This window comes from Cygnus olor, chromosome 19 (genome assembly GCF_009769625.2).
Source record: "Cygnus olor isolate bCygOlo1 chromosome 19, bCygOlo1.pri.v2, whole genome shotgun sequence".
Lineage (NCBI taxonomy): Eukaryota > Metazoa > Chordata > Aves > Anseriformes > Anatidae > Cygnus > Cygnus olor.
Window position 1 is genome coordinate 530,289 of NC_049187.1, and position 12,998 is coordinate 543,286.

Genomic DNA, 12,998 nt, shown 5'->3' on the forward strand with positions numbered 1-12,998 from the left:
GCACCTCGGAGGTAGAACACCTTGGGTGTAGGTCTACTGAGGGAATGTGTCAGGAGTCAAACCATAAGAGTTTAAATTTCAATCACTGTTGTCAACAAATTTGAGGGAGAGAAACACACAAACAAAGAGCAGACTTGCAGAGCGTAAGATGCTCACTTGTAAAGCTGCTTTCATGATCCTACCCACATTTTAAACAACAAGCCTATCTGCTACAGGAGACCTCTCAAAAGCCAAACAAAACATGAATTTGGGGCTACAGAATGGGCTTTAGGATTTACATCTGAGCTCCCAACCCATTCTAGTAACAGATTCCCTTGCATTTGGATTGTGCCTTCACATATGTCTACCATTCATTTATTTAAGAAAATAGAACTTCATACACTGGCAAAAATTGAAAACTAATAAAAAATACATTTTATACATGTTAACACTTTCCTTGCCTAAGCATTTAGGACAGATTTAAGTAATCAGTTTCTCTTTCATCCTTCCCTCCTGCATACATTATTCACTGCAGGTAACATTTTACCAATTTAACAATACCATTCCTTTACAAAAGCAGCTTGGCAAGAATTTTATAAACAGAACAAAGAACTCAGTACCTGTGTATAAATATATATATGTAAAACTATAAAGGAGAGAAGATGAAGTTTATAGTAAAATTCAGAGTCTGATTACACTAAGCAGCAGGCTATTTCATCTGTCACACAGCACATGAAACAACTGTTTCTAAATACTGGATTTTATCTAAAGTTCAAATTGCAAATAATGGGCTCTAGCATAGGAGACTCTTCTTTCCCTTCCATATTTTTCCAGGAAGTAAGATCAATGTACTTCAAAAAAATAAATACACACCTTTTTCTAAATAAATTAGAAGTAAATGGTACTTTTGATTCCATATAAATTCTTCGTTAAAATTGAGAAAAAACACTGAATCTCCAATAGAAAAGAACTTATAAATCTTACCTTTGTCAACTACATCCCATACTTCAACTTTAACAATATCATCAGTGGCTAAAAGCACAAAAAAAAAAAAGACAGCGTCAAAAAAATCGGTTTCAGCAAAACCCTTACCACACAGAGTCTAACCCAAAACTAGTACTGTCAAAGTAGCAGATCAAAGTCAAAAGAAAAGTAATTCTTGAGTTAGAAGAAAACCTAAACACAACTAACACAAGGCCCACTTTTGAAGGAACAGGCTGTAATCCAATACTGCGTTATCTAAAGAACTTCTTAAAAATTCTTACTCGTATGATAGATTTCCTTTGCATTTTATCAGAGATTTAAAATGTGTTATAAATATTTCATATGCATTTTTTTCATAACATACAGAGGTTCTAACATTTTTTCAGAAAAGATATAAATTTAATTTGAATAACTTCTGGTCTGAAAGCAAGGCATACAGCTGAAAAACAAAGGAATACACACATTTCAAGAAAATCCATCTTACTAAGGCCATTTTCACATAAATATTACAAAGAGTGCAGGCAGTCTGGCAGCCACAGAAATCCATTCTCTCTGCAAATTTCAAGTTGCACTTTATGAAAAATAAGTTTAAGTTATTTTAAGTTATTTTATTAAAAATAATATTACCGCAGCTTGTTAAGACACAAAACTGCTAAAATCAGTAAATAATAGGCAGCAAGGTAGATTTGAGTTGCTAAAATCTGAAGCAAGACAAACAAAATTCTCATTAGAAAGACACTATGGCCAGTACTGACAGCTAGCAGTTAAACCTTCAGTTGGCACGAGGGATGGGTAGCTTTGGTTAGAAATATATATTGAATCTGAATAAGCAGTCTGATCTTCACAAAGTTCCACAACACAGTTACTTTTGGAAATGCTACAAAGCAAAGGTTGGACTTGGAGCAGCTCTGAACTTAAAGCAGTGGAACATGAAGATAATAATGTCTGAGAGCAGAAAATAATCTCATAGCATGGCAAGAGAATTTAGCTAAGTGCCACTGTCCAGCTGGGAAACATTTCCCCTACAGAATTCACTGTTGGCTTAACTTAAATGTTTCAAAATATTGTAAATACAGATTTTGAATGATTGTAAAGCTTGATCCTCTGCTTCTGTAGAAATATCCCTTCTTACTTTTATGTATAAAGCTCAGTTAGCCTCTCTTTTTCCTCATAGCAACTCTCACTTACCTTCCCATTTGCTAGCAAGGAGTGGGCCACAAGATGAGGAGACGTGCCCAGGGTCAGCCCAGCCAGAGCACCACAGGCCCAGATGGGGCCGAAAACACAACAGGCATACAGCAGCCTGCAGCCTCACAGCCTCTGCCCAAACCATAACACTCCCCAAATTCAGTCTGTCCCCATATATTTCTACAAACCACCAAATCGGGTAGGGCTCAAGTCCAAACGCTCGCCATTACTCGCCCAGCTGTACGAACAGCTCTTACACCCCAGATCGTGCAGCAGGGCACTCTCACCGGGACGTGGGATGCCCGAGGCCACGGTGCGTGCAGGGTGTGCAGTCAGGCAGCAGGCGCTCAGGCACAGATCACCTATTTGAGTTCTGCCCCCAAATTCATACCTGACAGCTGGGACTGGCAGTGCTGCTGCCGCCCCAGAAGAACGAGGGACAGACAGACAGACCGACCGACCAGCCAAGTCAATCTTGGTGCCTTTCAACAGTCAAGACATTCTGCAAAGGGACTGAACATGCTTTCCCTTCTCAGGTGGCAAACCTTTCAGGGGCGCAGCAGGCATCCAGAAGGCAGTTTGATCTTTCCAGTAACTCCACATGCAGCAGCACATAAGCACCAAGAAGAGGTTTCTCCCAAGAAGTTGGAACCCTATTCCAAAATAGGCCATTGGGGTGCCACACAGTGCTCTCCTAGGCCTGGTACCTAGTACTGGGACTTTGCTCCCAAGCTCCAGAGAACCCCACCTCCTTATCCTAACACCAATGCACCCTCAGTTATGTTCTCTTGGTGAGTAATTTCCCCAGTACTGAAATCCTACTGAGCAGCAGCACTCCTAGATAGCTGAGGAGTTTTTGAACTGTTTGACTAGGAAAGATCTCTCTATACCCTTTTATCTGAGGGGAAGCGCAGAACTTAGCTAAGAAACTAACTACATAAGATGCAAAAAAATTGTTTTCCATGTTTGTTGTTGTTTCCTGTTAGCACCAGCGCTTCTGCTGGCCCGTAGCCAATAAGTTCTTCCTTTTCATCACCAGCTTCATTCCTGATTATCCTGAACGCACAAGAGGATAATTACTTTAGTGCTGCTGTGCTGACTTTTTTATGACTCACACAGCAGTAGGAGCAGCATTTCACCCTAATGGATTCTGAAGGCATGTCGCAGGAAAAAGAGTGCCAATGCATCATTTTAATTCTATAACTTGGATTAGCACAAACCATAGAGCAGAACACTTAAAAAATATCTCTACTCAGTTGCTATTTCGCTAAGTACTTTGTAGCCAGTGGCACGCTAAGGCACCGTTCTCCCAGAAAATAGTGAAGAGGTGAGAAGACTCCAGTTGCAAGTGTTTATTTAAAAATAAGAATCATTGCTTTGCGGGTTGGTTCATATTTACTCTCATGCAATTACATGACTCATTTCATATTCTTTGGATCACAAATCCTACAGAGCAGAGCAACTCTGCAATTCCACGCACCCATCTATAAAGCACTCAAAGTATTGGAACAAAAGTATTTGCTAATTTTTATTTCAGACTCCCTTTTTGGGGCTGACAAAAGGAGAATAAAATTAATGACTACCATACCCTAAAAAAAGCATACATTAGAGTCGGGAATGGTAATTCCTTACTTGGATACAAAAAATTCCATAACAGAAAAGTGATTTGGTTCACTCCAAGTAGGAGCAAGCATTGTAAGAATCCTTGAATATTTGACAGTGATATAATTAACATATGTAAATATTTGCTGCCAACTACCTCATAATGTTTATTCAAGGTAGCTTAAGAGCATGATCACAGGAAAAACAAACTATTTTTCCTCTACAGATTAACTTAGCTAACAGGTCGGTAATTAGATCTGAGCCAATCTCTCAGAGTGCGCACATCACCTATCTTGGATGGAAAGTTCTCTGAGCAGGAAACGTATCTTGCGCATTTTTTTAAAAAGGAGGTTATTTTTACAAGTATTAAGGTCAGTATTGAATTTCCTACTGGAAAATATTAGTAAAAAATAATATGGCGTTTTATCAAGTGAAACACAAACAAAAGGCACAATTTCATGTACAGTCTTCCAGCAAATTGCAGCAGCTTGACAACACTTGGCCTTGAGAAAAGTCCATTGCCATATGTACGCATTGCTGCCAAATCTAACCAGGAAGCTCTATAAAGATGTATCCCATAAATACTAGAATTAAGAACTAGAAATGACAAATACACCTGCGGTTACCAACTGACAGTAAAAGCCATCCTCACGTGTAGCTGCTTTCTACCCTGGGATCACATCCATGTTGAAAAAGCCAGCACGTAAGTCTCAGCTCATTAAAAGGCGATACAGTCCCTAAAATATGCAGAAACATATAAGATGAATGGATCTTTCTATACGAGGAGCAGCCTTCAAACATCTTTTTGCATGTAACTGTTCACAAACACAAAAAGAATTAGGCACGAATAAGCCTCTTAGAAATCAAAAGCTGTATTTACAAACAGTACTTATATTACTGACATTGGTTGGAGAGGAAACTAAAATTCAGAGGGTTTTACCTGTGATAACGCAGAAAACCACAATTAACATTCAGTGCAATCTTTAGACTTAGACATCTAAAAATGAAGTATTCCGTGTCTTAGTCTGGTCTAAGTCTATTTAGGCTAAAGCAATTTTGATTTTAGAGATAGCTTCCATCATCCAAACAATTCATAAGCTCTACATTCGCACATCAATAACCAATGTACTGATATGCTGGAAGAGAAGAGTACGAGTGTAGGGGAAGGATGGCACAGCTGAAACGCAGTATGCCAGACATCTCGATACAGATGGAGGACACCACTGCATGAAAACTGCAGATCTGTCAACACCTTGCAAGAGCTGATAGGCAGAACATCTATAACATGGTACCCAAAATAAAGGTACTTTTATGAAGAAATGCAGAAGCTAACCAGCACACCAGCACAACCAGCATGGCCATACAGCAGGTCCCCACCAAAGAATCTAAACACCTGTGACATCAGGCTTAGCTCAACATCAGATCCTGAATGTGAGAGAAAACCACTGTTGGACTGAGCAAGGACCTGTTTTTCTCCCCCATCCAAGGCAGAGTGCAGCTATCCATCTGTGGTGGTTTTACTCGGGTGGACAGCTGAGCTCCACCACAGCCGCTCTCTCACTCCCCCTCCTCAAAGGGAAAGGGGGAGAAAAATATGATGCAAACGGCTCAAGGGTTGAGATAAGGACGGGGAGATCGCTAAACAATTATCCTGACGGGCAAAACAGACTCAGAGTAGGGAGATGGCAAAATTTATTGCCCATTACTAACAAGCTAGAGAAGTGAGAAACAAAGGAAAGAAACCAAAAACACCTCCTCCCCCTGAGCGGTGCAGGGGAACGGGGGTTGCGGTCAGTCTATAGCACTTAGTCTCTGCCGCTCCTTCTCAATCACTCCCTTAGAATCACAGAATCATTCAGGTTGGAAAAGCCCTCCAAGATCACCTGGTCCAACCATCCCCTACCACCAATGTCACCCACCAAGCCATGTCCCAAAGCACCACATCCAACCTTTCCTTGAACACCCCCAGGGACGGTGACGCCACCACCCCCCTGGGCAACCTGTCCCAATGCCTGACTGCTCTTTCTGAGAGGAAATGTCTCCTCACTTCCAACCTGAACGTCCCCTGGCACAACTTGAGGCCATTCCCTCCAGTCCTATCACTGGTTACCTGTGAGAAGAGGCCGACCCCCAGCTCCCCACACCTTCCTTTCAGGTAGTTGTAGAGAGGAATAAGGTCTCATCCCCCAAAGCCAACTGGTTTACACTACCTTTTGTAGCCCCTACATCAAAGTGAGCACAGTATTGTGAATGACAGACGTATCCTACCCGAAACAGCTCCTAAATAGCTGCTGCCCTGAACAAGCAGAGGGTAAAGGACTGAGGGGTCCTTCCCAGAGCACCAGCCCTACAAAAGCACTTACTCCATCCTTCTTCTTCCCCCACAGCAGGCCAGCACCATCGATACCTTACACACTGAGCAATACGAGTGTAGCGTGGCAGTCATTTCTCCTAGGGACAGGCCCATGGACCTACCTGTGACCCATACCCGTGGGTCTGTATGTACATACACACACACAGGGCCAAAAAACACGATGGAGAGGAGCACTGGCTGTGCACAAATCCAACTACAATCTCTCAATATGCCCTTTTTTCCCCCATATATCCAAGCTTTTCCCTCAGGATTTTCCTGGTGTGGTCCAGAGCCTCAGGCTCGGCCCCGACCATAGGGAGGTCAGCCCACTGAGGCGAGCACCACCCTGCTCCTGCATGGGGTCCCTCCCACGGGATGCCATCCTTCCCAAACTGATCCTGCGTGGGCTTCCCACAGGCAGCAGCTCTTCAAGAACTGCTCCAATATGGGGCCGTACCATGGGCTCCATCCATCAGGAGCCAACTGCTCCGGCACGGGTCCCCCACGGGTGGCAGCTGCCCCCAGGCCTCCTGCTCCTGCATGGGCTCCTCTCCACGGGCTGCAGCTCCGGCCCAGAATCTGCTCCGGCAGCGTTCCTCTGCAGGCTGCAGCCTCCTTCAGGCCACATCCACCTGCTCCACTGTGGTCTCCTCCACGGGCTGCAGTGTGGAAACCTGCTCTACCATGGTACACCACGGGCTGCAGGGGGACAGCCTGCCTCACCGTGGTTCTCTCCACAGGCTGCAGGAGACTGCTGCTCCAGCGCCTGGAGCACCTCCTGCCCTCCTTCTACACTGACCTTGGTGTCTGCAAGGCTGTTTCTCCTTGCTCTCCTCTCTCTCCCAGCTACTGTTCTGCAGCAGGGTTTTTGTTTTTTTTCCCTTTCATAAATGTGCTCTCACAGAGGCACAAACAACATCGCTTATTGGCTCGGCTCTGGGCAGCAGCGGCCCCCTTACCTAACATGGGGCAGCTTCTGGATTCTTCTCGCAGAAGCCATCCCTATGGTCCCCTGCTACTATAACCTTTCCACGTAAACGCACTACACTATCCTTATAAACCTTTTCCACCTGTGTCAAGAAGTGCTGACTCATGTGGAAGCCTGTCTTCACAAGAGCATGAGGATCTCCAGAACTGCAGTTACCAGCTCCCTGTAAACACACAACAGCAGCATCGACCTTCTCTCCTCGCACCAAAACCTACAAAGCCAATAGGGATTGTGAGAGTAATGTCCCTAGGCAGATGGCCTGTCAACACACCCTGGGGCTCCACGATCATTAACAAGAGACTTTGGCACGATGGCATCATCCAGCAAACACAAATTTTATTGGTAAATTAGACAAATTGGTATTTTTCGTAGTGGTAAATTAGACAAAGCACCTGATGTTGTGCGCCTCAACTGTGTGCTTTTATTTTATGTATAAGGAGACAGAGCAACTGCTTCAGAAAAAAAGGCAAAATGGTGTGGATAGACTATATCTGATAGTAACAAACTAACTGCTGACTTTTCTTCCAAAGCAAAAATCAGTCTTACAGAGCAAGTTCATGCTTAGTCAGTAGCGCATGCCCCAAGGCTGTGGCATTGTTGATCAGGAATCTAAAAGCTGGACTTTAACACCCTCTGGAACCATAGTGTGATGCAGTTTCAATGCCTGCAGTGTCTTCTCCAGGCTAGATGCAGGGCTTTCAGAGCCACTTCACACTGCCAGAGCAGATGGGAAAAAAAAAAAAAAAAAATCACACCTCATCTCTCAAAAAAGCTACTGGTAAGATACTTCCGTGCTTCAGTAAGTCAGCCTAGAGCTATTAGTACTCCAACCATTTTTAAAACATCATCACCACCAGTTAAGGGATGCTCTTTACATTTTAATCAGTGAAAGACTAGTTTACATCAAGCTCTTCACTTGTACACAACAATGTAACACCAAGCAGGTTTAGCCTCAGAGACAGATTTTCATAATAAACCTGTTTTCATTAGCAAGTCAAGCATATCACAAATACTTCGAATCTTTTGGATTACCTACTAAAAACCTTCCTAGAATTGCAACTTTCAGAGGTCTATTTTTTATCTCTTACACAGTTTGATTAAAATTATTGAAAATATGACTGAGAAACTGTGAATAATAAGTTAAAATAAGATTGATGAGAGCTCACTTTATCTCCCAAGCAGACACAGAAGAAGCAAATAAGGCTGCAGTGGAATTTCTACCCCCAAGACACAGACCCACTGTCCCGTGACAGTCACTCCTTCCGCCCCCTTTCATCTTACTTTTGTAATTCCAGTGGATGCTGGTGACTTGGATCTCCTGAGTTGGAATATATTCCTCAATAAATTTCTTTCCCTGCAGTCGGTGCCAGAGTGTGGTTTTCCCAGTGTTCCTGTCCCCTCGGATAACAATTTTCACTGGGGAAAAGAGCAAGCAGATAAATAAAGTTGATTAAAAGCAAATCAAAGAATGTTGTGAAGAGCATGTTAACTTTTTGCAAGCATTATTCAGATGTAATTAGTTCTCCCATATTACAGAGGCATGATGGGTTTTGTTAAAAAACATGAGACTCTGTCATTAAAATTAGTGTTTATTCAGCTACTCACACTAGCTCAGCAAAAAGAACCAACACCAAGATTGAAACTTCAGAGTCTGCACAACTTCAGCTAGCTCAGTCGCTGCTCTTTTTACCCTCCTGCATTTTTTCACCTGTACCCAGCCCTCCCTCATACCCTCTCTCTTTGCAAGCCTTTTATGTCAGGTTGCTTCTTCAATTACCTCCTCTACCATTCACATTTCTCCTTAAACACTGCCCATTCCTCGCAGAAATAATCACTTCCTAGAGCCAGTTGCCCCAAGTCACCAAAAACCCAAGGACCAGTTCTCGGCTGAGCTGAGTTAGGCAGGGCCCCCTGTCCAGAGGTGTCAGTCTGCACCCGGGCACTGGTGCAAAAGTTCTTGTGGATGCTGTAGGAGAGTTGAGAGGCAGCTTCTGCTGAGCCCGACCATCACTGCTTTCAGCTATCCCCAACTTCCCTGCACTGGTGCAACATCCCCTTTTCCAGGAGCCTGTGTGTCGCTTCTCCAGCTGCTCCAGCTCACAGCCCAGCCCAGCCCTGAGGAGGAGGCAAGCCCTGACCACCTCTGCCAAAGGGACGAGGCAGTTAACGACACAGGGGTCTTACCTGAAACCGCCACTGAGAAATTCATCAAGCTGCCTCTGTTGATGGCCACAGTTTGAATCAAATTAGATCACAATAAATCTACTTTACATGCACTAGAAACAAGCTAGGCTGAAGCAGAACAAGCACACCACTCTGGGGACATAAATCAGCTTCAATAACAGAAATAAAACCAAGAAAAACTGAATCTCTGTTGGTCCCCCCTGTGGCAGAGGAAGGGCCTCTATGGCAGGAGCTAGGTCTTAACCATTTTTAAGGCACAAACGTGCTGATGGCACTCAGCAAAGGCATTCTTAAAAACCGTGGTCTCGGGTACATCAGAAGAGCCCCACTTCCACTGGCCTGCCTCAGGCCCAGCTGCCTAGGCCACCAGGCTGACCTAGCACGCCGCACGCCCCTGCCTGCTGCAAGGAACCTCTGTCCAGGCAAAACGCATTCAAGCCCACCCTGAGTAAAGGAAGCATCCAAAATATCTCGTCTTGCTGCAGGGAAAACAACCCATCTGCAGAGAGCATCGCCTGTACTGCTACCATAACCTGTACGCAGCCCAGCAAAGCAACTGCTTCAGCACTTACCACCACCCGCTTCCCAGAGGCTACCCTAACGTTATCTTGTTCGATCTGAAAATGGACTACGCTGTTTTCTAAATCTTCTGTCACATTACGGGACTTTTGTTTTTAAATACCATCTTTGTTTTAAGTGGTCACTACAAGCCGCTTGAGAAGCATAAGCTGACTTGAACAGGACCAGAATTTTTATGCTTGCATCTGATACACAGGAGCTGTCATCCACTGGGAAATGGGCCGCTCAGAGACATCTAACGGCAGATTCGGGTGATTAGCATTAGGTCGTGCGTCATCATTTGGGCAAGGGAATTTCAGACTGAAGGCTGCCTTCTGTTGTAACTCAGGAGTTACTGCAGGCATTTCAGAGACAAGCTGAAGAGTAACGGTGCCTGGTAAAACAGACAACATATACCAAGTCTGTGGAAGAGGTTTGCCTGGGGAAATTCTGTGCTGCAGTTCTGCTCCCACCCACTAAGAGGTATTGCTGTTTATTCTTTTACAAAGTTACCTATTAAAATAGCAAAAGGGTAATAAAGACACACAGAACACTGTATTTATAGAATGACTTCGTTTACAGGTACCAGAGCATCTCTGTACAGACAACAAACCATTTCCTGCATTTCCCATTGCCCTGTGTGGGTTTTTGTTTCCTGCTTACAGATGGGGAAACAACCAAAGGAGGATTCCTTCAATATTTCTTAATTAACGAAATGCAGCAAGTCCATGCCACACGAAGAATAAGATCGTTTGTCCCCTTTAGAACCTGAACCTTTCAAAACGCTCTCCCTGCCTGCCTTAGAGAGAGATTTAAAAATTTAGATTCCTCTATAAAGTACAGCACGAGCCACTGACACAGTGAGTTTTAGGGGACAAGCAGACCCTTCCTCAGTCAGGCTGCTCTCAAGGTGTGCTTTCAGGACCACCCACGGATGTCTCAGCTGTGAGCTCTTCTCCAGAAGGGGTAATCCCCAACTCCCCACTTTTCCTACTGCCAACGCTATTACTTATGCAGCCATTGTTGAGTTGGCTCAAGAAACAGAACTGGCTGAAAACCAACCCCCACATTATCCATTTTCAGCACGCTCGGTTTTCTCCTCTAGCTCAAGGGCACAGCTGCAGGAGCAGTAGGAGCAGCGCCGGCATGGCTGGGGGGGGGGGCAAGGAGATCACCCTCACCCCCCAGCAGCAACACTGAGATCAGCTTCGGGTGCCTGTAGCAGCACACGCTCCATTTGAACATGTCCAACGGCCCTTTTCAGGTTCAGTATTTTCTGCGTTAGGATCCCTTTCCTCCTACATAGTGCGTTAGTTTTCACCGGTTTTTGTTCATTTGTTTGCTTCTCGTGATTGGAGAAGTCTTTAAAAATAAAACAGGAAGAAGGCAGGTCGTACAGATCATTTTCAGCAAAACAAAATCAGTATCTGAGACTTTGGATGGGGCAGCTCTACTCAATGACAGACATCTGCAAGACAGGAAGAGCTGAATGAGCTTCAGCGCACAGCCAGCCAGGCAAACCACAGGCCCAGGCCGTGTCTGAATGTGACAAGACCAGCAATTATGGCTGAGGTTGGTACTGTTACCTGTGGGACGTACACAGTTGCCACCTTATTTTGATTTCTAGTTAAATCAGTACTTACTGCAAACAGCCACAGGCTTGTAGCAAAGACAGCAGAATTATCTGTGGGAAAAAGGGTAGGGATGGGGAATAGATAAAAACGTGAGGAAAAAACCGAACAGATCACTTCTCATTCACTTTGTCGCTGTGTCAGGAAAAATACAGGGATTTCAATTGTGCAAATGGGGAAACGGAAGCAGAGCAGCAAGGACACGGGCCCAGGGAACAGGTCACAGACCGACTCAGGACTGGGAACGGGGAATTCCCAGCACTGCCCATTTTCCCTCAGCATGCCCCAACAGCTAAGGACTTCAGATCCCAGAGCAAAAACCCCTGAATATCTCTGCTAATAAGCCCTGTATGAAGGGTCATAACCTTATTCTCATGAAGATGCTTGAGGCCGTGACTACAAGGCTGTAATTCGAACACTACAAGCTGGTTCTGCTGCCAAAAGAAGCGGACATGGTCTACAGACACCCCCAAGCACAGCTCCTGGGGAGAACAGGCCAGACAGCAGTCAAAGCAAGTTTCCCACATGTTACACAAACACCTGTGACAGCAATAGGAAAAAAACATGAAAAGGTGGGAAGCAGCTGGAAGAGGGAAGGTCTTTCTTTTGGAAGCAGCACCGAGTGAAAATATTTAACAAAACTACAATCGGAAGCTGGGAAGTACTACTCTGAAACAACACAAAGGAAGTAAGGGCTACAATGCTCACAATAAGGATGCACCGTACTCATTAAGTTTTGCCTTTTAAAGCACATTTTAGACAGACAAGTAATAAGAGGAGGGACCAGGGGAATTCTTGGAGCTACTGACTACGGTAGCTCAGCACCGCTGCACGTTTAGGCCAGGGCGATGCCCACGGGGCGGACAGCAGCCTGGGCTCCAGGCACACACAGCGGTGGGTTTTGTTGGGTGGCATGCTAGACACAGCTTTCAGAATAAAGCCCAGAGCAGAAGGTGTACTGTGTTGTGGGGAATGGGACCCCTGGATTGGAAACACAGCACTTCCACGGCCCCTGTCACCAGTCATCAGTCTGCAGCTCCCAGGAAGTCTTCTCATCCATGGAGCCCGGCCTGAGCCACTCACTGCACCCTTCTTCGGCCAGCACTGCCTTATGTAAACTTCCACGGCTGAGTAACCTGGAGCTGGTAATTCCTTCTGTAATTTGTCTTGTAATTTGTTTAAACCAGCACCGTTTCCAAAGGAACGAGACCCACCTCTGCCTCTCTACACCGAGCCTGTTCACTCAGGCCTGCGCTGCTCTCCTGGGGCCAGCACGGCTCAGATGAACAGCAGCAGCCCTGGTCCAAGTGCGAAGCTAGCCCAACCAGGAAAAAAAGAGCAAGTTTTTGCAAACATTGGTTCCCCATGCTGGGAACCACAATCTCACATAAACAGCCAAGCCATTAAAATCAAAATTGGTACAGACCCACATCATTTTCCTAATTTCTCTGTACCTTAGGGAACTCTGGCGTTATTTGGGCTACAGTATGTAAAAACAGAAAAGCTCCATCCAGACGATAAAGAGAGCCAA

At 44.9% G+C, this 12,998-nt stretch overlaps 1 protein-coding gene across 1 annotated transcript in view; it reads right to left on the reverse strand.

The window, feature by feature from the left end:
• Positions 1-12,998, reverse strand: part of RABL6 (RAB, member RAS oncogene family like 6) — a 58,273-nt gene that overhangs the window by 42,416 nt on the left and 2,859 nt on the right. Inside the window, exons 2-3 of the mRNA XM_040531500.1 lie at positions 8,376-8,510; positions 964-1,011 (exon numbers count right to left, since the gene is read on the reverse strand). Of these exons, the coding sequence (XP_040387434.1) occupies positions 964-1,011; positions 8,376-8,510 (183 nt within the window). The remainder of the gene's footprint in view (positions 1-963; positions 1,012-8,375; positions 8,511-12,998) is intronic.